This window comes from Seriola dumerili, unplaced genomic scaffold (assembly GCF_002260705.1).
Source record: "Seriola dumerili isolate Sdu_G_001 unplaced genomic scaffold, Sdu_1.0 BDQW01000322.1, whole genome shotgun sequence".
NCBI lineage: Eukaryota > Metazoa > Chordata > Actinopteri > Carangiformes > Carangidae > Seriola > Seriola dumerili.
Genome location: NW_019174577.1, coordinates 1,320,808 through 1,343,674, shown reverse-complemented (window position 1 = coordinate 1,343,674; position 22,867 = coordinate 1,320,808). Strand labels below are relative to the sequence as shown.

General features: G+C 41.2%; 3 protein-coding genes across 3 annotated transcripts; 1 reads left to right on the top strand and 2 right to left on the bottom strand.

Annotated features, from left to right (window-relative positions):
* Positions 1-3,213: 3,213 nt before the first annotated feature.
* Positions 3,214-5,808, bottom strand: LOC111232217 (protein FAM78B-like). The gene is made up of 2 exons (XM_022759630.1): positions 5,543-5,808; positions 3,214-3,736 (listed from the first exon to the last, which is right to left on the bottom strand). Exons 1-2 carry the CDS (start codon positions 5,806-5,808, stop codon positions 3,214-3,216), a joined length of 789 nt encoding a protein of 262 aa, XP_022615351.1.
* A 2,054-nt stretch (positions 5,809-7,862) lies between these two features.
* On the top strand, positions 7,863-10,715 carry rex1bd (required for excision 1-B domain containing). Its single transcript, XM_022759609.1, has 5 exons — positions 7,863-7,972; positions 8,479-8,561; positions 8,772-8,976; positions 10,051-10,139; positions 10,387-10,715. The coding sequence occupies exons 1-5, from the start codon at positions 7,970-7,972 to the stop codon at positions 10,457-10,459; spliced, it is 453 nt and encodes a 150-aa protein (XP_022615330.1). The 5' UTR covers positions 7,863-7,969; the 3' UTR covers positions 10,460-10,715.
* Positions 10,716-11,689: 974 nt separating this feature from the next.
* Positions 11,690-21,862, bottom strand: LOC111232204 (cytokine receptor-like factor 1). Its single transcript, XM_022759608.1, has 8 exons — positions 21,805-21,862; positions 19,190-19,468; positions 17,894-18,023; positions 17,470-17,642; positions 15,673-15,830; positions 15,059-15,227; positions 12,832-13,017; positions 11,690-11,960 (listed from the first exon to the last, which is right to left on the bottom strand). The coding sequence occupies exons 1-8, from the start codon at positions 21,860-21,862 to the stop codon at positions 11,944-11,946; spliced, it is 1,170 nt and encodes a 389-aa protein (XP_022615329.1). The 3' UTR covers positions 11,690-11,943.
* Between the last annotated feature and the right edge of the window lie 1,005 nt (positions 21,863-22,867).

Genomic DNA, 22,867 nt, shown 5'->3' with positions numbered 1-22,867 from the left:
CCGTGTACCGCTCTACCCGAGTCCTCAGGCACATCTGTTACTGTAAAAGACACTTGAAGCTCCGATACGCACAGACAGCAAGTGTGTGACCTCATGGTCAAGTATAAATGTATTTTCTTTAACACTTTACTTTTAATTGGGGCAACTTGTGAAAAAAAGTTTCCATTTAGTTTCACCCTATAAAAGCCTCAATTCTCTGAATAAAATCAGACCAATAAAGATCACCTTCTTAGTTTCTCCAGTTAAAAGTGCTGCTCTAGATGTTTCCCTTGATTGTCAGCGTGGGCTTTCAGATGCCGTTTGTCTCACAAACTGCTCCTGTGTCATGGCTACAATAGGCATGTTGTTAAAATATCCACTGTCCATGATGAGTGTTTTGCAGGGCTCGCAATACACTGGCAGAACAGTCCTCCCGGTGATCGTGGCTCTACTGTCGTTCTAGATGAGGTGTGTATGTGTGTGTGTGTGAAGGCTTGTTCGGTTTGCACCAAGAGTAATGAGCAGCACGGGTAAAATAACGTGGTTACATCCTCTGTCTCTCTTCATCTCTGTCTCACCTGGACCAGCTCAGCAGTTCAGCATGACCTGTTTTACTGGCCCACTGTGCGCTGAGTGTGTACGAACAGAAATACAGCACATAGACCTGCCTCGAAAACAGTAAGCAACATTTTACTCCCAGATTCAGCTTGAGTGTGAGATGTTTGTATTCTGTAAGCTGCACTCTGGTTTTCATTGTCAGTCAAGAATCATCATAAAAACACATTTTATAAAAGATCATAATGGCACAACAGATTGAATTGTGTAAACCAAATACTACACCAAAATTAAAAAAAAAAAAAAAAAAAAAACTCTAAAAAACAGATATTCTCACTTACTTATAGCTCTACGTAGCAATGTATGTAGATAGTTTTGGTTTTATTTTGGCAGTTTTTGAGATATCTGTTTGTGAGATTTCTGTCTCCACTTCATCACATTGAAGGTGACTAGAAAGCCACTTGTGGTACTTAGAGCACTGACAAATTACATTAAAAAAAAAATCAACAACGTGTATCTTTCCAAATAGTAAATAAATGTAAATACTTTCCACTGAAGAAACAGTCCTTATAAAAACTGTTGATAGCAAAGTCTGTACATTATGCAGAGTATTTGTTACTGTTTGTTACTAGTGCCATGACTCTAAGGATGGCAATGTCTGTTGGAAGATGTCAAAAACGATTACATTAGATTGCCATGAAATTTTGTAAAAACATACACAGTCCCCAGATGATGAATCCTGACATTTCCTCTGGCGCCACTGAGAGGTTTAGTGAAACGTCTTGCATTGGATGGATGGTCATGAAATGTGGTACTATTAGTCCCCCTCTGGATGTACTGTACTAACTTTTCATGTAGCACCATCATCATGTAAAAAATTAAGACTTTCCTGTACTTTACAAGCAAATATCTTTGCTTCATTCATCAGCCTCAGCTGTAAGCATTGTCATTTTGAGCATGTTAGCATGCTCATATTAGCAGTTAGCTCAAAGCAACACTGCTACTGCTAGCATGGCTGCAGGCTCTTAATAACCTAATCTGTGATAACTACCAAAATTTCATTGACCACCATTGTTTGGGAGGCAGTATCTCACAGACAGATATTTCGAAACTTGGACACATACAATCCCGAAAATCTGCATGGCTTTGTACAGGCTAGAGGTAAGTGAGAAACTATGTTTTCTTGTAATTTGGATGAATCAATCCTTCAAGTACAAATACATTTCTCTTTCACTAAAATCTGTGTTCTTCAACATCATATACTGACTGAGTGAAGACATATTATAGCTCTGTTTGTCCTCTCACAGCCACTGTGGGCAGACTCGTTTTATGACTCGTAAAATGAAGTAACCTTGCTTCTTCACCTCACAAATCTGATTAGATGGGACATGGAAAAGGCGAGATCATGTTTCTGCTGTAGGAGGCTGTCATCAACACAGGCATCACTGGGTTTCAAAAGGCAGAGAGGGAGAAGCTCTGCAGCTTGGATGAACTGGCCATTTGTGATTGAAAAAAAAATCCTGCTGCAGGGCTTCTTTTATGACTGTGTGTGCGCATATGACTAAATCCAAACTGGTTTTTCTACATTTTCTGTGATATGTAAAAAGCAAAGTCGCTCTGAGGATGCATGTATGTTGACAATCTTTCTGTTTTTAAATCATCTTCAAAAATGATCCTACAATATAACATAATCACCCCTGTGTGTGTGTGTGTGTGTGTGTGTGTGTGTGTGTGTGTGTGTGTGTGTGTGTGTGTGTGTGTGTGTGTGTGTGTGTGTGGTGTGTGTTGTGGGTGTGTCGGTGTTGAGAGAGTGTGTGTGAGAAGGTGTGAGAGAGTGTAGAGAGAGAGAGGATGTGTGTTGGTGTGTGTGTGTGATGTGTGGTGTGTGTGTGTGTGGAGAGAGGTGGTGTGTGAGGGTGTGTGAGAGAGAGAGTGTGTGAGGCAGTCTGGTGTGACAAAGCAGCAAGCCTGGACCTGACCCTGGGGCTCCATTATAGAAAACACACAACCACAAACACATACACACATGCCTGCACGCCCACACTCACGTCATCTCTGAAAGCAGATCATCCAGTAACATTTCAGTTGATATTATAGTTATGTTATGAATAAACCCCCCCAACAGTGCCATCCTCCGTGGACCTGTGTGACACCATAGACACTAATACCATTCCTTGGTTACACAGCACTTCACTGCGCAGTACAGAGCAGGCCAGGATTATGTCATCATTAAGGCCAAAGAACCTTTTTAAAACAGGGTCTGTGTTTATGCTTGATCATTTCTTTCTGGGCCTGAGTAGCTACAGTACAGGTTTGCGTTACATCCCAGCACTGGTGGCGGATTTTCAAAGTTATACAATACTTCGCTCAGTTGTGCTGGGCTGGAGTAAAAGCCTGAACACCCAACAGCTTAACAGCACCAGAAGTAGAGACCGACATACTTTCTGGATCGTCAAAGGCAGCAGTGGGGAATTAAGGCAGTTGTCCCCTCAAGATTATACACGCAAAAGACTGCAACTCTTATTTGTGCCATCGACAGTTCATACAAGTCTCAGCCTGCTTATAGATCTTCATTTGTCTGTTTTTGTCTTCATCTGATTATCTCAACAGCCGTTTCACTGGAGAAGTGGCCCACTGTGATATGATAAAACAAACGGCCATTCAGAAACTCTCAACGCTCTATTTGGGTGGTATGACGACAAGCGGAGGCCCTCTCCTCGGCCTCCACATCAGAACCTGGGCGTCATTGGCATTGGGCCTCCCCATGGCGTTAAGAGGGATGGGCTCCATGCGGGTCAGCACCCGAGGCTGGTCCTGATGCACCCGGCCCACCAGCCTGGCCCTGGAGCCCAGAGGCAGGGACGGATCCACGGCGATATCGACCCTCATCCTCCACTTGATGGTGTGGAGCAGGATCTTCTCTCTGGAGGTGGTGTTGAGAGCCACCAGCCAGGTGGTGAAGCTCTGGTCCCTTTTGATATTAGTCAGTAAAGGCGTGTTGGATTCACTGACCGGGACAGCCCAGGTGACGCTTGGGTAGAAATTGTCATTCATGCTGACGATGAAGCGGGATGGCTTGGAGGTGGGGCCCACTATGGTGACAGTCTCTGTTGTGTTTCCATACCAGGGGTAGCTCACACCGTCTGAGTCGCTGATAGCCCTCACTAGGCCCTCTCGCAGCTGAGGCAGCTCCCAGCTCGACCTGGAGGGAGACAGAAAGTATGAGAATAGAAAACAAAGACACTTCTGTGTCCCATTAACTTAACGGATATGTCAGGTAATGTTCTGTCTTTAACAAATCCCATGAAAAGACCGAAACCAACAGTAAGCTGAGCCTACCGACATTGTTTTGTATCCAAAGCCTTGTGTACTTTATTCCTCTGTGCCATAGACGTCCACTGTTGTCCAAAAACCATTAAAAACACATTCATGAAGCACATTGCTGCACTGGGTGACATGTTCCTTCATTAAGATGAACATGGGCACTGAAGTTTATTTTGAGTCAATTCCACACAGTCCTGATGCAATAAAGACTCACTACAGCACCATATCTGTAGCTGGAAATAGTCCCCAACTAATGCACTACATTGCCCAGCTGTTTCAGGAAAATATTTACTTGTTATTTATTTACTTATTTACTTGTTACCTGTTTTTATATTTGTTTATCTTTGGTGGGAAAGATATGGACTTGGGTTTGAATGTCACATAAACATTGGGGAAGTCAGAAAGTTAGGAGACGGATTAACACGTTTTGTTTTGGTCTTTTTACAGAATTTGTTGACAGTGGCAAAAAATACAGAACATCACCAGCCACCCTTTAAAATGAGAAAACAACACATTTTCACATTGTGTTGAAACTGGATTAATCAAATAGTTGATCAACTATTTTAGCAATTATCAAAAAAAAATCTAAATTTACCATTTACCAGGCAAAAATGTCAAATATTCTGAGGTTTCAGCTTCTCAAATGTGTTGATTTGCTGCGTTTCTCACTGTAAATACACAATTTTTTGGTTTGGCTGCTGCTGGTAAATTGTAAAGGTATTTTTCACAATTTTTTTAGAGAAATGATTTATTGAAAAAATAACTGTCTAGCATCGATGGATTAAGCATCTCATGACATGAAGAAACATTAATGAATTAAATGTTTGGGAGTGATATATGTCCCACTTTTTTGTATTTTGGCGATGGGGATGAGTCTGTTCCTAATATTTGGATAAGGGATCGCTTGCATATTCCTGCATCTGAGGTGTAAAAAGTTCTACATTTTTGTTTGCAAAGAAAACAAGACAATTTCAGAGAGGAATTCTTATCCAGATACACGCTTGCAGTGAGACTACAGCAGCTGCCTTTAAATGGTATCTAGTGGTTCAGTATGTCAGCGGATTACCATCATCTCTTTGTTGTACCCAACAGTTTTTGTCATCTGGTGGTGGCCCCCTTCCATCTATTTGTCTGCTTTCGTGACCAATCCGATGACACCCCACCCTAAGCCCCTCTCACCCCTACACCCACCCACACACCCACTCCCTACACCCAGCAGGATTAAACACCCCCTCATATATGTTTTCCAGATAATGTGTGTGTGTGTGTGTGTGTGTGTGTGTGTGTGTGTGTGTGTGTGTGTGTGTGTGTGTGTGTGTGTGTGTGTGTGTATTGTGGGGGTGTGGGGAAGGACATGTCTCCATGGGCACAATTTGAGTGTGAGAGCAGCAAACTGTTGTTTAGCTCCTCTAATAGCAGCTTTTCTATTTAGGTGCCAAAGTCACAGGAACAGAATCTGTCGGTGGGCGTTTGAATGAAGGAGGCTGATGAGCACAGTTAACCTGCTGCGTGCACAAATGCTCCTCTGTGCAGCTCAGTGTGATGCACAGGCACGAGCACGTTATTATACTGAATGTACAAGCAATGCATTCAAACCCTCACGCAGGCTAGATTAACCCATGCATCTGAATGGGCACGTCACAGGGGTGTAATGAGGACGCAGGTGACAGATGTGTGAACTCACATGCCGACGTCTCCATAGGTGTTGTAAAATTCCATCTGGGTGCACGCCTGGATCCAGCCCACCACCCATGTCTCATTGCGCGGAATAGGGGGCATCACAATCCGCGCCGAGGCTTTGAAATAGGGCGTCTTGTACCGGAGCACTATTGGCGAGTTCTCCTCAATGACGGTCGGGCAGTGGTCTATGGTGGCGGACAGGTCGTACACCACGATGTTCTCTCGTTTGATGCGTGACTTGTTACAGGCTATGCTCTGGATGCAGCCCATGTCTGTGCAGGTGAAGGTGATGGTCAGGAGCAGCCAAGTGAGCCTGACAGGCCTGGGGAACAGCACAGCTGACTGGGACTCGACCAGTATCAACACTATGAGGCCGTGCATCAGATGAGACTGTTTAAGGCAAAGGTGGGTGCTACCACGCTGTAGGCCCAAATCAGAATCACAATAAGGCTTCAGTGGGATCACAGGAGGGGTGGGGGGGGGCAGCTGGGTCCAGTGAGACTAGGATCCAGTTTCAATCCCTCTGTATCATCAGGCTGATGTATGGGCACATCCAACAGTTCCAGGGGTCCTGCTCTGTGGCTGACCCCGTGCTCTGACCTCCCTGGAGGCTGCAAGCCAGGAGAGAAATGCCCTGCAGGGATTAATGAAGTATCACATCAATTTTTGTATTCTCTCTGTTTCCAGTGTGCCCTCTCCTCTAGGAATCCGACCCGTACGCGCTCCTGCTTGAACCCCTGCCCTGTAACCTTTGATCCTCCTCTTCCTTCCCCGAGCTGTCATGTCACAAGAGGCTTCGGGGGACCGGCGGACACCGGGGCGCCGGCAGGGGGACCCGGTGGTCGGGCGGCGAGGCTTGTTGATGCGGCACTGTACATGAGATGCTGCTGCTGCTGCTGCTGCTGCTGCTGCCTAAAGCCTGAGCGGCGGTGTTACAGTCCGTCATGCCTGTCGAATCGACGGGAGGGAAGCCCGGTGAAATAAACAAAACCTGCGAGTCCGAGCATCTGTGATGGTGAAAACAGCTTCCTCCTGTAGAGCTAGACGACACAAGCGGGTTCTCCGCGATCAAAACGAGGGAGACAGTGAGCTGTACATTCACCGACTGTAAACACCTGACATAGACTGATGAAACAATGGCATTACGGCTAAAAAAAAAAAAAAAAAAAAAAAAAAAAAAAAAAAAAAAAATCAGATAAACAGTCTCATAGTAACCGTGTAGGCCAGCGTAAGCTGTGCGGCATCCTCATTTGATGAGAGCTGCACGGCTGTGTGTCGCTGTTCAGTCTGCGTGGTGCTGAAGATGCTGAATGGACCAATGAACGGCAGAGGGAGACTCAAGGCGTAGGAGTGCCCGCGTCTGCACAGTAGTAGCTTTGCGACCTCTTTCCTCCATATTGGAATAATGCTCTCTAATCCCACAAACACAAAGCAGACAAGGGCCCAGATAACCCCCAATGGATAGGGTGTATGGCTTTTTAGATAAAACGCAACAGGTAGCTAGTCTTTGTCACATCCCAGAGATGATTTTTGAGGTTATTTAGCCCACACGTTGTGCTAATGAAACACTACTTCAAAATCTATCATTGTCATCTTTTAGTATACACCATCTGTAATTAAATATAAGAGATTAAGTGCCTGTAATTGTGTAGGAGAGTATTTGATTGGTTAGTGGGAGTCAGCTGCCAGCAGCATTATGACATTTTTCAAAATAAAACTAGCACCAATTTATGACTGACCCATGTTAAGAAGAATAGATAGATAGATAGATAGATAGATAGATAGATAGATAGATAGATAGATAGATAGATAGATAGATTGCTGCTTAATTATAGATCAAAATCTACTTTTGAATTGATACTGTGCTTACTTACATGGTGCATACTCCTAAACTGATCTGCATTTAATCAAAGTATCACACAGGAAAACTGGGGCCATATAATATTGCAGCATAGAAAATTAAACACATTTCATGGAGAGTGGTCAAGTTGCCCTCAGGTTGTGTGATTATATACTCACTTTGTCTAAACTGTGACACTCAAGCTGCTTAGTATGACTGGTCAAAATACTGTCACAGCTGCAAGAAGAGCTGAAGTTTCAGCATCATCACACAGAGGAAAATGTTATGACAAATCTAGCTCTAAAACTGTTAAAAACCCTTAGTTTTAAACATAGACTATCTGCGTTTAAAAGTTAAAAACAGATCTGTGTTTGTCTTGTCAATGTAGGTTACTGTAATGTCACTGTTACAGTTGTTATTTTATGAAAATTATTTTGAAATCCACTCACATACGCCGTGCTCTTGCGTCATTTCCGGGTGGGCGGACTGCTGATTCACAGAGGGGAAAGCAACGTTCGCACATGAAAAATATAAACATGTTACTTTTATAGACTCTATTAACTCAACCGCAGTATTTTCCGACAGGTTATCATGGTAAGTATTATTGACTTTTTATTCAGCAGATAACTGAATGTATCAGAGGCTGAGAACTGACACTTTAAATGTGCTAAACCAAAGTAAAAGCTAAACTAAGCTAAGCTAGGCTAAGCTCATGGTAACTTGGCTGCTGATGATACCAGGAATAGTTGTGTATTTGTTACTGTTGGCCTCTTATTGTAAAGAAATGAAGTCGTGTAAAAGCTCGAAGTTTATTTCCCCTTGACAAACTCTAATTAGAACCAGTTATGTTTTGTGCAGTTTAGGTCGCAAAAACACCAATCATGAGAGTTCAGAGATATCTTAAAAAATGCTCTTACTAAAAGCTAAAAAATCCAATTATTGAATTAATGATAATATACAGAAACATATATGTTAAGCTGTAACGAGAAAATGTTTTATATTTTTACCTGACAAGAAGTCTGATGGATTAGTATTCCTCTCATATTAAAAATAAATTATCCCTTGTGATTATGTTCTTAAATGTGATTTCTTCTGTATAGGTCCCTACAGACTTTAAAGCCCTAATCCAGAGGTTTTATCATCTTCAGTCTGAGCGAGTAGAGACGTATCAGCTCTTTGAAGAGTAAGTTTGAATCCAGTAATGGTAACTTGCATGCTACTAATTTACTGCGTACAAGGATGCACACATACTTTCTCGATCATATTTCCGCGTATCTCTTGGGATCATTTCTCTTCAGTCAGAAGCACATAAATAGAGGAATCTGAATTGTATGTCTCATAGATTTCTTCTCTTGTTTTTGATGTTATTCTTTGGCTGATGACTGCCTTCCAGAGGACATGAGGCCTACTTGAGGACAGGCCCTCAGTATGACTTCGACCACTACAGACAGCTGGTCCATGAGATAACACAGGCCTTTTGCGGCATCTCCAAGGAAGTGCTCGAGATCAAGGGGAGGCTGCACCATGAGTTTGACAGGCCAGACCTCTCTGAGCACATTGAAAAGCTGCAGAGCAAAGAGAAGCAGAAACTTGAACTGGTAGGAAACTCTCTGTGTGGTTTGTTTTTATATCAGGTTCAGAAGCTGACCAGAGAATAGGAGACAGCAGTGCACAAAATAAGGAAAATGTATAATAAGTATAGTATTGCTTTAATTTAACACTACATTACCTTTGTTGTGGTATGGTGGACTTAATATGTTACCTGCTGCAGACTGTTTGTCCTATATACCGGAAGTGAAGGTGTAAAGGTGGCATAATCAGCAGACATATCCAACTGTTTTAAACAAATAAACAATAAGAGGCTGTGTACAGAAGAATTAATTCAATTAATTTGTATTTTTTAATTTGTAAATTTAGTTCTAAATTCTTTTCACTGTATTATTAATGTAAATGTAACCATTTACAAAGATATCTAAGGCCTCCATTTACTGATTTGTCTCAAACATCCTCTTTACCTGCCATAACTAATGATGTTCCCTGTTTATTTTAAATTAATGTTTGCTAAGTAGTAGTTTGATACAGTTCCCCTGGTTCACCACATGGGGGCAGAATTCTTATGCAAAACATTTCATAACTGATCTCCATCCTGAAGCATTCAGTTGTTGTTATTATGCCAGCAGCTCAATCAGACGTAGAGGTTTTAAGTATACACCACCAATGGACGACAACTGTGCATGATGCTTCTGATCGGAAGTTTCTGTGTCTTTATGTGCCGTCTGGGCAGTAAACACCATTTGAGTTCAGTTAAATCAGTCAATGATGCTGCTGTGTTTTTCCAGTGGTTCTGTTTCAAGTCTGTGACATGAAACCTGCACGAAAGCTGTCTTTCTGTAACGCTCATTATGGCTGGACAGACAGTTTGGTGTTGAAATGTTAACCACTTCGGTGGTTCCCCACATTCTTGAAGTCCACATCTCATACATCTGGTGTTCAGCGTTGATGTGTAGCACTTTTGTATAAAGTTTTACACTCCTTTATAATATTAACTCAACTTCGTTTCTGCCAGTAATGCTATAAAGCTTCTATTATCTCAGAGTTCATCCTCTGTCTCTGCTCCATCCTCTGCTGATGAATGGTTTGCATAAATCTTATCTGATGTGCCTTCTCAACAGACAGCCAAGCTGCAGCTGGCCAGGCAGCGGGCCCAGGATCACCCGGAGGACGAAGGCTGTCAAGAAAAGATTCAGGAGATCAAGCAGGAGTAAGAGCAGCTCATACCACCCCTGCGTTTACTGCGTTAGCTCCCCGCTGACCCATTCAGTCACTCGTTTTCAACCTGCTGTCAGCTGTGGAACTGCTCAGGGGCTCACTTGCTTCCTGTGTCTCTCCAATTTAACAGCTTATCCTTTGTTACCACTTTTATTTAATTTTGTTGGAAAATAAATAGTCATGGATGTACACAAAACACTAATTAAACACTGTGGTGTCTTTGTTCTTCCCTTGTCCAGAATCATCAAGAACAAAGAGGCTCTGAGTGAGATCATGCAGGACTTTAAGTACGACTCAGAGGAGTGTGATTGACAGGTGACTCCCTGGGGGCCTGCAGCCGCCCCCTCACATCACCAGACAGCAGGGCTGACGGGTCAACTCGGCCCTGCTGCAACTTCCATCTTGGACTCCTCAGCTGCACTTATTGATCCCCCCTCTAGCCCCACCCTGCTCGCTGCTGCAGTTTTATTCCTCCCAGGGGGCTTTTCACATTCTGGCTGTGTATGTGTGTGTGTATGTGTGTGTGTATGTGAGTGTGTGTGTGTGTATGTGAGTGTGTGTGTGTGTGTGTGTGTGTGTGTGTGTGTGTGTTAGTGTTAATGCATGCCTCAGCAAAAAAAAGAAAAAATGCCTTTCTTGTAATGAAATTGATGAAATATGTAAATACTGAAGAAGTTAAATAATACTTAAAAGCTCATACATCTTTGTTTAATTGATACATTATATTTTTAATGATAAAAACACTTTCCAAGATATTTTCTGTTCTTTACTGTTGGTTTATACAGATTTAATACACAGTACTTTTCAGACTTAATGACCACAAGTAAAGTATATAACTTAGACAAAATCCACATTCCTTAAATATACAGTTATAAAAATATATTGTATCACGACGTTTGCTCAGATACACAACAGTATGTACACTTTACAGATAGTGGGGCCTTAGTTTATTGGGGATTAATAACTGATCACTAATTCTGCAGTCTAGAAATATCTAAATTTAACTACACTGATGGTACAAAACACAATATTTTTTAATGTTTGATAACTGGCTTCACGTAGCTCATTTGTGACTTTACAAATCCATTTAGTTCTCACTGAACTGATAGCTAACAGACTGACCAACAGTGACACACGTGGAGATATTGATACACTGTCATAACGGCCATAAGCCCTCATAACAATGTAAATTTCACATATTCAGATTTGTTTGGAGAATTGGAAAACTATAAAACTGTTTGTTAACCACTGTTTTACAAAAAACATTTCTTGACCTGCAAACATAGATACCCATACTTGGTACTTATTCCACATTCCCTCATGTTACCGTCACTGAAATACATTATATTTTTTCTTGAGTAATGCTTTATTACAATTTGACTTCAAAGTAGCATTTAAGACTTGCTTATCTTACATTACATTAAGTTAATAAAACATATGTGAACTATTACTATTTATATTTTATATATATATATATATTATATATATATATATATATATATATATATATATATATAGAATAAAAGTGCAGTTACTGCGGGCCTAAATGTAAGAGTTTGTGCAAAGACAGATTTGGCGAGCGGAAATGGCAGAAAAAGGCTGCATTGTCTCACTTCAGTTGTCTTCCAGCCGGGCCCTTTAAACTCAAGGCTGATGACCAAACACTGCAGTGTCCCTCGGCCGGGCCGTTGGACCTCTCGCACAGCTGGGACACTCGGGGCCAGTTATCTGTCAGTGTTCCTTGATGCTGTTCTTGAATTAAACACCACAGCGGTGCTGAGCAGTGGTGCTATGAATTATCGTCTTGTAGAATCTGAAAAGACAAAAGCAGATGATTCATACTGGGATAATTCAATGGGAAAACCATGTAATTTATAATCATCAGGATAACTGCTCTGTCTGGCTTCTTTTTCTCCCCGTCTTTCTTTGCATCATCTCTTTTTTTATTCTCTGTGCATCATTCCCAGCCCCCTGCTACCTTTCTCTCAAGGTAATCAATGGGAACCTGTCACGCTTTGAGAACAAAGACATTATTCAGGCGACGGCGTGTGCCCTATTAAGCCCAAAAAGCCGGAGACTGCTGAGCTTATTCAGTCAGGTAGAGTGAAGGTTTCTGTAAGTTCAAGGACTGAGCAGCAGAGGATGTGGCTGAAGGATCTGAACTCTTCACAAAGTCACATAAACACACAGAAGATGCCGGAGCTCTGCGTGCCATTTGGCCCGAGTTATTTTTGTGAAAGGGGCTCCTCATGCCAAGAGACAACAAAACACAAACAGAACACATTACAGTGGGCTGTTAATTGCATTTACATGTTCATTTCTCTTTGTTGTGGTCATCAGCTGAAGATCAGACGTCTACATCGTTAAAATATGTAATAAAATCAGAGTGCATGACTGAGAGCATATCTACTTTTATGCTCCCACTTCTGGGCCAGTAAAGCCAAAACCGCACATTTTACCTGATCATAAAGTACAGACTGAAACTTCACAGAGCCAGTCCTGTTTATGTTTGTAAAAATGCTCACCACATGGCATAACACAGGCTGGGTCAGAAATTCAATTGGGGACATCAGTGCAGCAGTGGCTGTGTGTGTGTGTCTGTGTATGTGTATGTGTGTATGTGTGTGTGTGTGTGTTTGTGAGAGTGGCTCAGCAGAGATAATGAAAAGAGAGATTCTGCTTACCTACCTGGTTGCGCGTTCTGTGCGATTTCTGCAGCCACACCCGCCATTGATCATATAGTTTGATTGACATGCCGCTGCAGCCGTACGCATGCTTGCGGACCCAGCCGAAGAACTGCTTGAGTTCCCGCCGCAGGGTGGAGTTCTGCTCACCGGGCTTAGGATCACACGAGCCGCTCTGCAGACGCTCTGAGAGAACAAAGGAGGGAGGGAGGGGGTGAGGAGGAAGAGGGGAGAGCAAAGAAAGTGAAGGAGGGAAGAGAGAGGAGGGAGGAATAGCACCAAGGTTATAGTTCGGACAAGTGTTAGTAGAAGGTGGTAGGATTACTCACAGCCTGCTCACCAGGCAATGAGAGTAGAGATGTGATGTTTCATCTTTTTGGCACTTTTTCAACAGATATGAACATTTACTACCACCCAAAAATAAGTAGAAAATATATATCAACTGAAGATAAAAAATACAATAAAACAAACAACGTCATTCTTTTAATAAATGCATGTTGTTGAGCTGCAAGTAATTCACATTTTCCCTTTTAATTACTCTATCTATCTATGTGATTATTGTTGTTGTAGGCAGTTTAAATTCCCATTGTTGTGTTGTTTTCGGTGTGTTTTTTACTTATGTACCCAGACCTCTCTGGAAAGCAGTTCTGAGTTTATTAACCTGCGAAATAACATAACAGAATTGTTTTTAGATATGCTAACAGCGTGGCTGTAGGGAGGGCAATATCAGCCTGTCTGTCAGTTTCTCCACCACTTTGGTCCAAACTGAAATACTTTCACACATTCATGTTCTCCAGAGGATTAATTGCAATAACTTTGGTGATGTCCTGACTTCTAATCTTGTGCCAAATTTCCAGATTTCCACACTTTGATTTATGACCAATTCTCTGCAAAGCTAATGACATTCCCATCATCCTCACCTGTGCTTTGTGTTTAGTCCTAATTAGCAAATGTTAGAATGCTAACATGCTAAACTAAGATGGTTGATGATTCAAAGTAGGTTTTGAGTATGTAGTATGTTCACACTAGAAAATCTGACTAAATGAAGTACTGTATAGAATTGCATATTATGAATCTGGGACACGGATATGGTAAACATACGTGCTTAACATCAGCATGTTAGTGTTATCATTGTGAGTATGTTAGCTTGCTGACATTAGCACTTCCTCACAGCAGACTCTTGTTTTTATTAATCCAGTAATTTCTTTTAGCCAACAAAATGTCAAAAATGAGAAATTCCTGTCATAACCTACCAGAGTTCAATGTTTTTAGAGGGATAGAAATTTAATTTTTATAATATCAGAATTAGAATTGGTTTACAAACGCTAAAATATTGCTCCGGTGCATTATGAGGAAGTAATTTAATAAAGAACAATTCTGCATGTCTCTGACCACCAACACTTTGAACATTTATGATGAGTCATGTTGTTTAATATTCCAAAACCAGACTTATACTGGACTACAGTTTCATATGGGCAGAAACGTTTTTCAGTTTAATGTCCTGAAGTCTGCCACGATCAATTCTTTATGGCAAACAACAGAGCCAAATAACAGCCTCCTCCCTCCTGGGAATAAATACCACATAACCTATGTAACTCATTATCTGCTCCCAAACCTGCTTCCACTCAAGCTTTATAGGCCCTGTGTGTGCCTCGAACAGACAAACCAGCTTTTTAACTTGATCAATCTTTGAAGCTGACGACAAAATCTATCAAATGTCCCCCTGGCCCTTTGCAGTTCCTTCTAATCCGATGCTGGGAGATCTCTATCGAGGTATCTAGCCTATTGATGTTTGGTTTCTCTTGGGTCACATGCGGTTTAGATCTGCTTGTTCAGGATGTTGAATCAGGGATAAGCACATTGTTTTTCCGGCTTTAATTGGCAATGAAAGGTTGATTATTAGAAAGGAAAGAATGGTCAAGATTTGTGGGCATTACAGATTTTTGTGAAGCATTTAAAAGCCATTTAAGTCATGAGACAGCCAAAGAAAGGAAAAACTACAATTATACTTTTTAACAGTTAGTGGATTGAGTCTGGGCTGTCCACAAAGCACAAACACACTTCTGTTTATACAGACTTACATTAACATTTCTTCAATTATTCACATTTGCCCTGCAACCAAAACACCAAATCCCAATGATGACTAAGGTATGACAAAGAATTACTAATGTTTTGCTTTGTTTTTTTGTTGTTTTTTGTTTTGTCATATCCTCTGTAAAGTACTTACCACTGCTGGGAGTGGAGGCGGCAGTTGGGTGACTCCAGTCACTCCAGATACCGGCCTTTCTTGAGCCATAGATGCCAACTGGGTTGCACCTCACCTGGACAAAATAGACGGTTCCAGGCTGAAGGCCTGCCAGCCGACATGATGTCTGGTTACCAACATCATCCACCACCTGAGAGAGGGCAGAAAATGTCAAAGAGGATGAAAAAAAAAAAAAATGGATCTGTAGGTGAAGGAGAGAATCAAAATCAACTCCAACTGAACAGAGATATTTTCTGCATCTTTTCTCTCAGTTTTTATTGTTTTATCTCCTGCAGGTACAGATGAAAGGGATATTTTATAATCACTTTTTTTTCCTAATTTTTGGTTTCCTGTCATTTTGAATGTAATCTGGATAAAAGTGGCTTCACCAGCGGCAAGCAAGGTTTTTCACACTAGAGTGAGATTTGCCTTATGATGAAAGCACAAACAAGGAGCTGAAGATGCAGCATGAGCAACTTTTATGTTTATTGTTCGTTGGATCAGTTGTCATTAGGAGTCATAGCAGTAGGTGAGTGTTTGTGTGTGGCTAAGTCTGCAGGTCTGTTTGTGTTTCAGTGCCTCAGTGTGTGCACCACCTTCCATTCAGTGCTGTCCTCTAGTCTGTAGCGGATCTGATATTTGGCCTGAAACAGGATGTCCTTGAGCTCGGGGGGGCTGGCCCAGCGGACCGTCAGCTGGTCGTCGAGGTCGCCGACGCGACCCACCTGCACGTTGGCAGGAGGGTCTGTGGTCACTGGACAGACAAGGACAAGCGTTGAGTTTGTTTACAGCAGATGTACAGTATGTACAGCAACGCTACAAGAGGTCTGAGTGACCTCTAGAGAGAGAGATGAAACACTGAGGGCAGACAAGCATCATATCACATGGTGACGGTAATCAGTGCTGAGCCAGCAAGCAGTCACAGGAAATTTCTATTTCAAATCTGAGAAAATGTCAGTCTGAATTTTCAACACCAACCTTATATTAAAAAGTGGGACGTGGTGTCTAAAAAACGTGACCATTTATCAGGCAGGAAGGGTATAATGAAAGATGTTACTGAGTTGCATTATGGGAAGTGTAGCACCCAGTATCCAGACTAAAAGTCAGGATATCTTTGCCACTGCTGCTTCCACTTTGACCAGTAACCCTTTAAGATACAAAAGAACATGGGTCAGCATTTGTTGAAGCAATGGATTGAATTTTCCAACCATGATAAGAAGAAAAAAAAACCTCCAGAAGTCACACTCTCATACCGTATCCATAGAGGCTCCTAACGTGTCATTAGAACAACGGGCAAGTGGAAGATTTAACTGTCTTCTTTTGAATATTTAAAAATTCACTTGACAAAGAGACTTGTTTTCTGCGCAGACTGACTAGCAGGCTTTGGTTCAGGTCAGCTTGTGCTTCCTGTAGAGAGCATGCTGTGCTGTGTCAGTATTAAATAAAACATTTTACCTACTGCAATAAAGTGTGCAAGCAAATTAAGTGCTTTGAAGGGGAGAAAGACGAAAGATAAAAAAGAAGGAGACAAAGGAAGGAACTTATTAAATGTCTTGTAAAAGAGTTTCCTGTTTCTAACCTTTTGCTTCAGACATCCTCCGCCGCTGTTGCGTGATGCTGTTTGTCAGCTGACGTACTTTATTTGTTCTACTGCATTCAGCTCGAGGGGGAGAAGAAAACCAAGCCAGAACAAATATTCTCCAAGCTCATTGTTTCTGTTATTGAGGCAGCGCAATGCATCATACACATGGCATTGCTCCTCCTCCTCCTCCTCCTCCTCCCCCTCCCCTAACCCTCTCTTAGCCTCAAAGTTATCTGTTCCTCAGTGTGCAGTGAGGATGAATGGAGGGAGAGGATGCTCAGTCACGGACAATAAACACTGCGGTCAAAATGTGGCATTCACTGGAGGCCATGAGACTACGCTGTTCTATTAGAGCTGGAGAAATAGTAAGGAATGCCTGCTATTGCTCATACATGACTAACTAAAGCTCTCATTGAGAAACCTGTGAGGCCATCACCTGTGAGGCATCTGCTGTTTTTAACTTTTAAAACAGTTTATATTAGAGAGTTGCAGCATGAACCCATAATGCTGTTCCAGCAGCGGGCTGGAGGGAGGAACCATAAAAACAAATCCCCTCTCCACTAGAGACGTGTGTTAGCCATATGCAGGAGAGCTGCAGACAAACAAATATAAAAGAAGAGAAGTGGAGAGGAGAGGAGAGGACACAAAAAGAAAAAAGAAAAGAAAACAAAAGAAAAGCACAGCAAAAGAGCAGGGATGTGCGGGAAACGAAAGCAAAGGAAAGGAAAGGAAAGTAGAGGAAAGGAAAGGACAGGAAATAGTTGTGTTAATTAACCTCAGTGATGTGCAACTACAAACGTCACTTACTCACCTACATCCAGGATGTCCAGGGTGGTGATGTCAGAGGTGGCAGAGCCCAGCTGATTGGTTGCCTCCACCCAAATCTCATACGGGGTGAAGAGGGCGAGGTTGCGGGGAATGTAGCAGGAGTACCGCTGCTTCCCCGAGCCGTAATTTTCACACTCCTTCTCTCTCCCGTACCACCTGTACAGAAACACAACAAACACCGTGACCAAAATAAATTCTGACGTTTGTTTCAGGAAAGGCACACTGACTACTTATATATAACACTTAGCACACAAGCAAAGCAACACACTGCAGCCTCTGAGTGTAGTACGTGTTACAGATGATAAATCGTATGTGTCACATACTCTGTATACATTTACTGCTAGTCTACCTGAGCGCTGTTGGACGAGGTGATCACCTGTGAGCTGCAGCAGGTCTGGGGCGCTCACCTCAATTTGTACTTGAGGGTGTATTTGGTTCGGATGTGGGTTTCACCCGGCCCCCCAGGGCTCCACTTGCAGCTCAGGTCCTTCGTGTTGCGGGACCAACACGTTAAATTGACCGGTTTTTCTGGAGGCACTGTTGGAAAAAAAGAGCCGGTTGGAATGAAAAGCCTCATTTTAGAAGCAGAGCAAGACTTTAAAACAAACTAGTGTCTGCATATTGAAATTAAATGTAGTCAAATGTAAATCAAAGTCAAAGAAAATAGGACTATTTCATTTTAATTTAATTTTAACAGAGAGAGAGAGAAAACAGCATGAGGCCAATTCTTTAGCCATTCATGTGAAGCATTCACTCCATCACTCCATTAAAAAAAAAAAATCTGATTAGTTCTACAACCGGCTTTAAAGCATTACGGACCGACAACAGAGTAAAAAAGATGCAGAACCAAAGATGAAAAGAAAGTTTACACCTTGTAAGGTTTGGCAAATACACCAGTACTGATCTATTTAAATGTTTTTTAATTGATATAGGAAATGCTCCAGATAGGAAATGTTTTCGTATCGTTGAAGAGTCAGTTATAATTTGGGCTTGCGATTCTCTAAACTACAGTCATACAGTGCGTTCAAGTTGTTGGTTGGGCCAAGAAGTTGGAACAAATAAGAAAACCAGTATGTTGTTTTGCTTATGAAACTGCAATTTTTGACATTTGTATATTCACAACAAACTGTGACAGCTGGCTTCATAATATCTTAATTTGGGATCAGTTATTTTAATGACCGCTTTGTCTTCAAAATTGGATAATTTACGTTATTATTTCTGAACATCACTTATGCTCGAGTGGCATTTTAAGTCCCTTGCGGAATTTAAATCAGGTTTTAATCAGATGTATCAATACTTTTCAGAATTTTTCTCAACATATGATTAATAGTTTTAAAATGAGAATAAGACTTTTATGTTGTTAATTTGGCAGCTGTATGAAATGACAAACATTACAAATTGACTGTAAATATAATTTTCGATTGATTATTACGCTTTTACGAGCTGATCAGCCAAATGATCCTGATGGGGTCGTGATACATTGATGCAACCTTAGTTTACAAAATCTACAATAGTTTTCTCGGCTAGTTGATCAAAAGCAGAGAAATTTTGTGATGCTTAGTGTTTCAGAATAACCTTTACCCTAGATTTAACTTTATTACACTGAGTGTGCTAAATATACTTTTAAAAATCCATTCAGTCTGTATCGCCAGCATCCTCAGCCCTATATGACTATGCACTGACAAAAGAAAGCCTCCACTTACTGCCCACATAGAGACAAGAGCCACCCAGGATGTGTCCATCTGCTCCGTGACACACCAGGTTGTCTCCAGACTGCTGCTGGGAGCCATTCAGGTTGTGAAGGGTGACACTCAGCACGTCGGAGGACGCCACGCTGAATGTGCTGCTGGGCAGACGCATCCCATTCAGCGTCCAGTACAATGTGCTGGCATGGAGGCCGAGCTCAGGCCTCAGTGTGCATGTGGCTGTCAGGCTGGAACCGATACACAGCACTGGATCCTGTGGGGAGATCACGGCTACATCTGGGGATGGACACACGCACACACACGCGCGCACACACACAATCCAATCTGAGCCTCGTTTATCTTGTTTAATTTTTTTCTATATTTAAGGCAATCTGTATTTTTTTACAACTTGGGGCTAACTAATTTTCATTATCAAATTGGGTTGATTATTTCTTCAAATAATCAATTATTGTTTAATAATTAATTATTGTATCAATTATGCTTGTTTTGTCTAATCAACAGTATAAAACTCAGAGATATTCAATTTAAAATAATATAAAACCAAAAAAAGCTAATATTTCAGAAGCATGTTTAGCATCTTTATTTCATAAATGACTAAAATCACTAAACAATTATCAAAATCATTTTAAATTCACTTGCTGTGATCAACTAACTGTTTATTCAACTAATTGTTTTAGTGCTAATTTGACTAATCACTGAATGTAAATTAGTTTTAATTGTTATTTTCCCCACTTTTTGATTATTTTTTGCACCCTGTGGCTGCTGTTGTATTGTGTGTTTTTTATGCCTGATGAAAGTCAACGACCAAAACGTTTCTTTTATTTCAAAATTAATGCTAACAGTGCACAGAAGCCCATTACTTTTTTTTTTTTGTACAATTTGTTTCTCCTGTGTGCCCGTCTACCAGGCGTACATTATGATCTACATCATTTCTACTATTAACAATCATGTATTAGGTGGCCTGCGCGGCTGTCGGTCTGTACAGTTTGATTTAAGAGTTGAACACATTGCCATTAAGAGTCTGAATGTCTTGCCAACCTTAAACAAGCTTTGTGAGTGTAGCAGCAGCAGCAGCAGCAGCACTGCACCACAACAGAGCAGGAGCACAGCACATATTTATGACCCTGTAATGAAGTGGATTTATGGAGCCTCCGAAAGGTCACCCTGGTTTGTTCGTAAAATCCTTGAATGCTTTTCCATACGGCAAAGTTTACCTTTATGATTGATGCCCATGAGAAAACCTGTGCTGTGTGTTTGAATGTTACCATTGGGCTCCTTCTTAGCAGAGATATGAGGGTTAATGTGTGGAGTTTTATTAACCGTGCTGCAGGTGGGCGGCGGACAAGCTTTCTAACATATGTGCCACTATGCTGTTTCTAGCCTCACTGGATTTAATGTGAAGAAAAATGCACAAATGCACAGAGATAAAAAAAAAAAAAACTGCATCTACATGTAAGAAGAGCGAGGATTGACCTTTGGGCCATGGTGAGCAGGAAGTATGAAATATACATGAGAATGATAACCAGCGTACATGTGTTTTACATGTTATATTCACCACACATAAAGAAGCTACTTGCAGATGATTACCTCAGTCTCATGGTAATAAATCTCTGCATGCTGATGACTTGGAATGTTGTTATCTTTCTTGCTTTTCCTTCATGCAACAGCGCCGATGAACGCTGTTTAATTCAATTTATCTTGTCAGCTTCTTCATCACCACGTCTGATAGGTGTAGTTTTCAGTGTAATTCACCGTTAGGCACACAATCACGTCTAACGAGTATAAATGTATTGTCACTGCATCTGGATTTATTTTAGTGGAAAATGCTACAATTAGGCAACAATCAGATGCTTTTTCATCATTTTTGTTGACACAAAGCCATGAGTTGGTTAGTTGGTTAAAGTCTCATCAAATTAAAAGTTTCCCAAACTTTTGCACAATATTCAACAGTTTTCCAAATAATAGTTGAGTGACATGATTATGATATAAATTTGTTTTACCATACCATATATAATCATTGTGCGTAATACTGGATTTTTATATTTATATTTTTGTGTCATAATGGTGAAGTTTCTTAATTTCTTCTAGATTAGACAAAAAAAAAAAAGAAAAGAAATCCCTACCTGATTAATTCATCCATCACCACTTTTCAGTTGATTTTGAGATCATCATACTGTATATACCAGTGTAGCAATATAAAATCACAAAACCTTTGTCACAAAAACTGTATCACCTACTCCTAATACTGCATATGATTGGACACGTACTTGGCTTCTTCTGGAGAAAATCTTGCCAAAAACAAGGTGAGTAGATTTTTGTGGTCACATATAATTGTAGTGTTTAGCATTATAATTGTTATGGTGGGGTGATAATAACTTCTTGGGAGGTGAAACTTGTGAAAAAATGAGTCATTCTTTGTGCTGATTTTAATAAAGTTAAATAATTGATTTAAACAAAAAAAAATAAAACAGGAAGTAGATTTGTTGGTTTGGAGCCTCCATGTAGCAGCTCACAGCGGGACGCACTAGTCTCGTGCGGTCGGAAGCGACAGGAACAAAGTAAGTCACAGTGAGTAGTTTCTGTGTGTCTGTCAGTTCAAGTTTGGTACTTACGTGTCGAGGAGAACAACACATGCGGAGCAAGCAGGAGCAGAAACACGAAGGAAAGCATGGCTCTTTCTCTGCTGTTTTCCCTCCTCTCTGTCGACTCTTCCAAAGACGTGAAAAAGAGACTTGAGGAGGAGGAGGAGGAGGAGGAGGAGGAGGGGACGGGACTGCGCGGCTTCACTCTCCGGCGGCTGTTCTCAGATCAAATGTGACTCTTCAGTGAAACTCAGTGGAAGACCAAACTAACTGGAGGCAGTTGGAGGGAAGCACGAGGTTTGCTTCCTATTTAACTGCAGAGAGACTCCGCTGCTGCAGCCGTAAAACTCAGGTTCACACTGTTTGCTCCTCCCTCTCCTCCTCTGTTTTCCCACACACTCACAAGTGCTCCTCAATTTGTCCCCACCCAGACACACACTCAAACGTATCCAACACAAAACACCACAACATCGCACGCTTTCTGTGCTTTTGGTAGTTTTATCACTTAGAGCCAGTGGTTGGCTTCTTCAGGTGAGCTGGTGACGCCAACAGTAAAACACCCAGGTAACACAGGAAACATCGTGTTATACTCGAGATTAAAGTTCAGGCAGTCGAACAAAGATGATGTAAATTATATGACAACTAAATGAGGATAGGCAGATTAAATTATGAAATAATTTCATATTAAAGTGCAGGAGTATTTTCCATTTTATTGTACACAAATAAATACACGATGTAATAATAATAATCATAATCATAATTTTGAAAGCGACCATTCTGTGCGTTTATCTTCTATACGTACCATTAGCCTACTGATAATACTTTTACTTCTTAATTATTACAGAGGTTGTTTAACAAAGTGAGATTGACTGACAGACTGAAGACCGGGCTCTTCTTCCACTGTAAGTACATCTCATGCTTTATTCATATCAAACATAGCAGTGGCACATCGTATTACACTTGCAATGTTTACATCTGGTGGTGTAGAAAAAACAGCGATAACAGTAATGATTATTCTTATTCTTCTCTATGACTTAGGCAGTGCATCATAAACAACAGACACAATGACAAAATGCAGCCTGTCTTTTTTCCA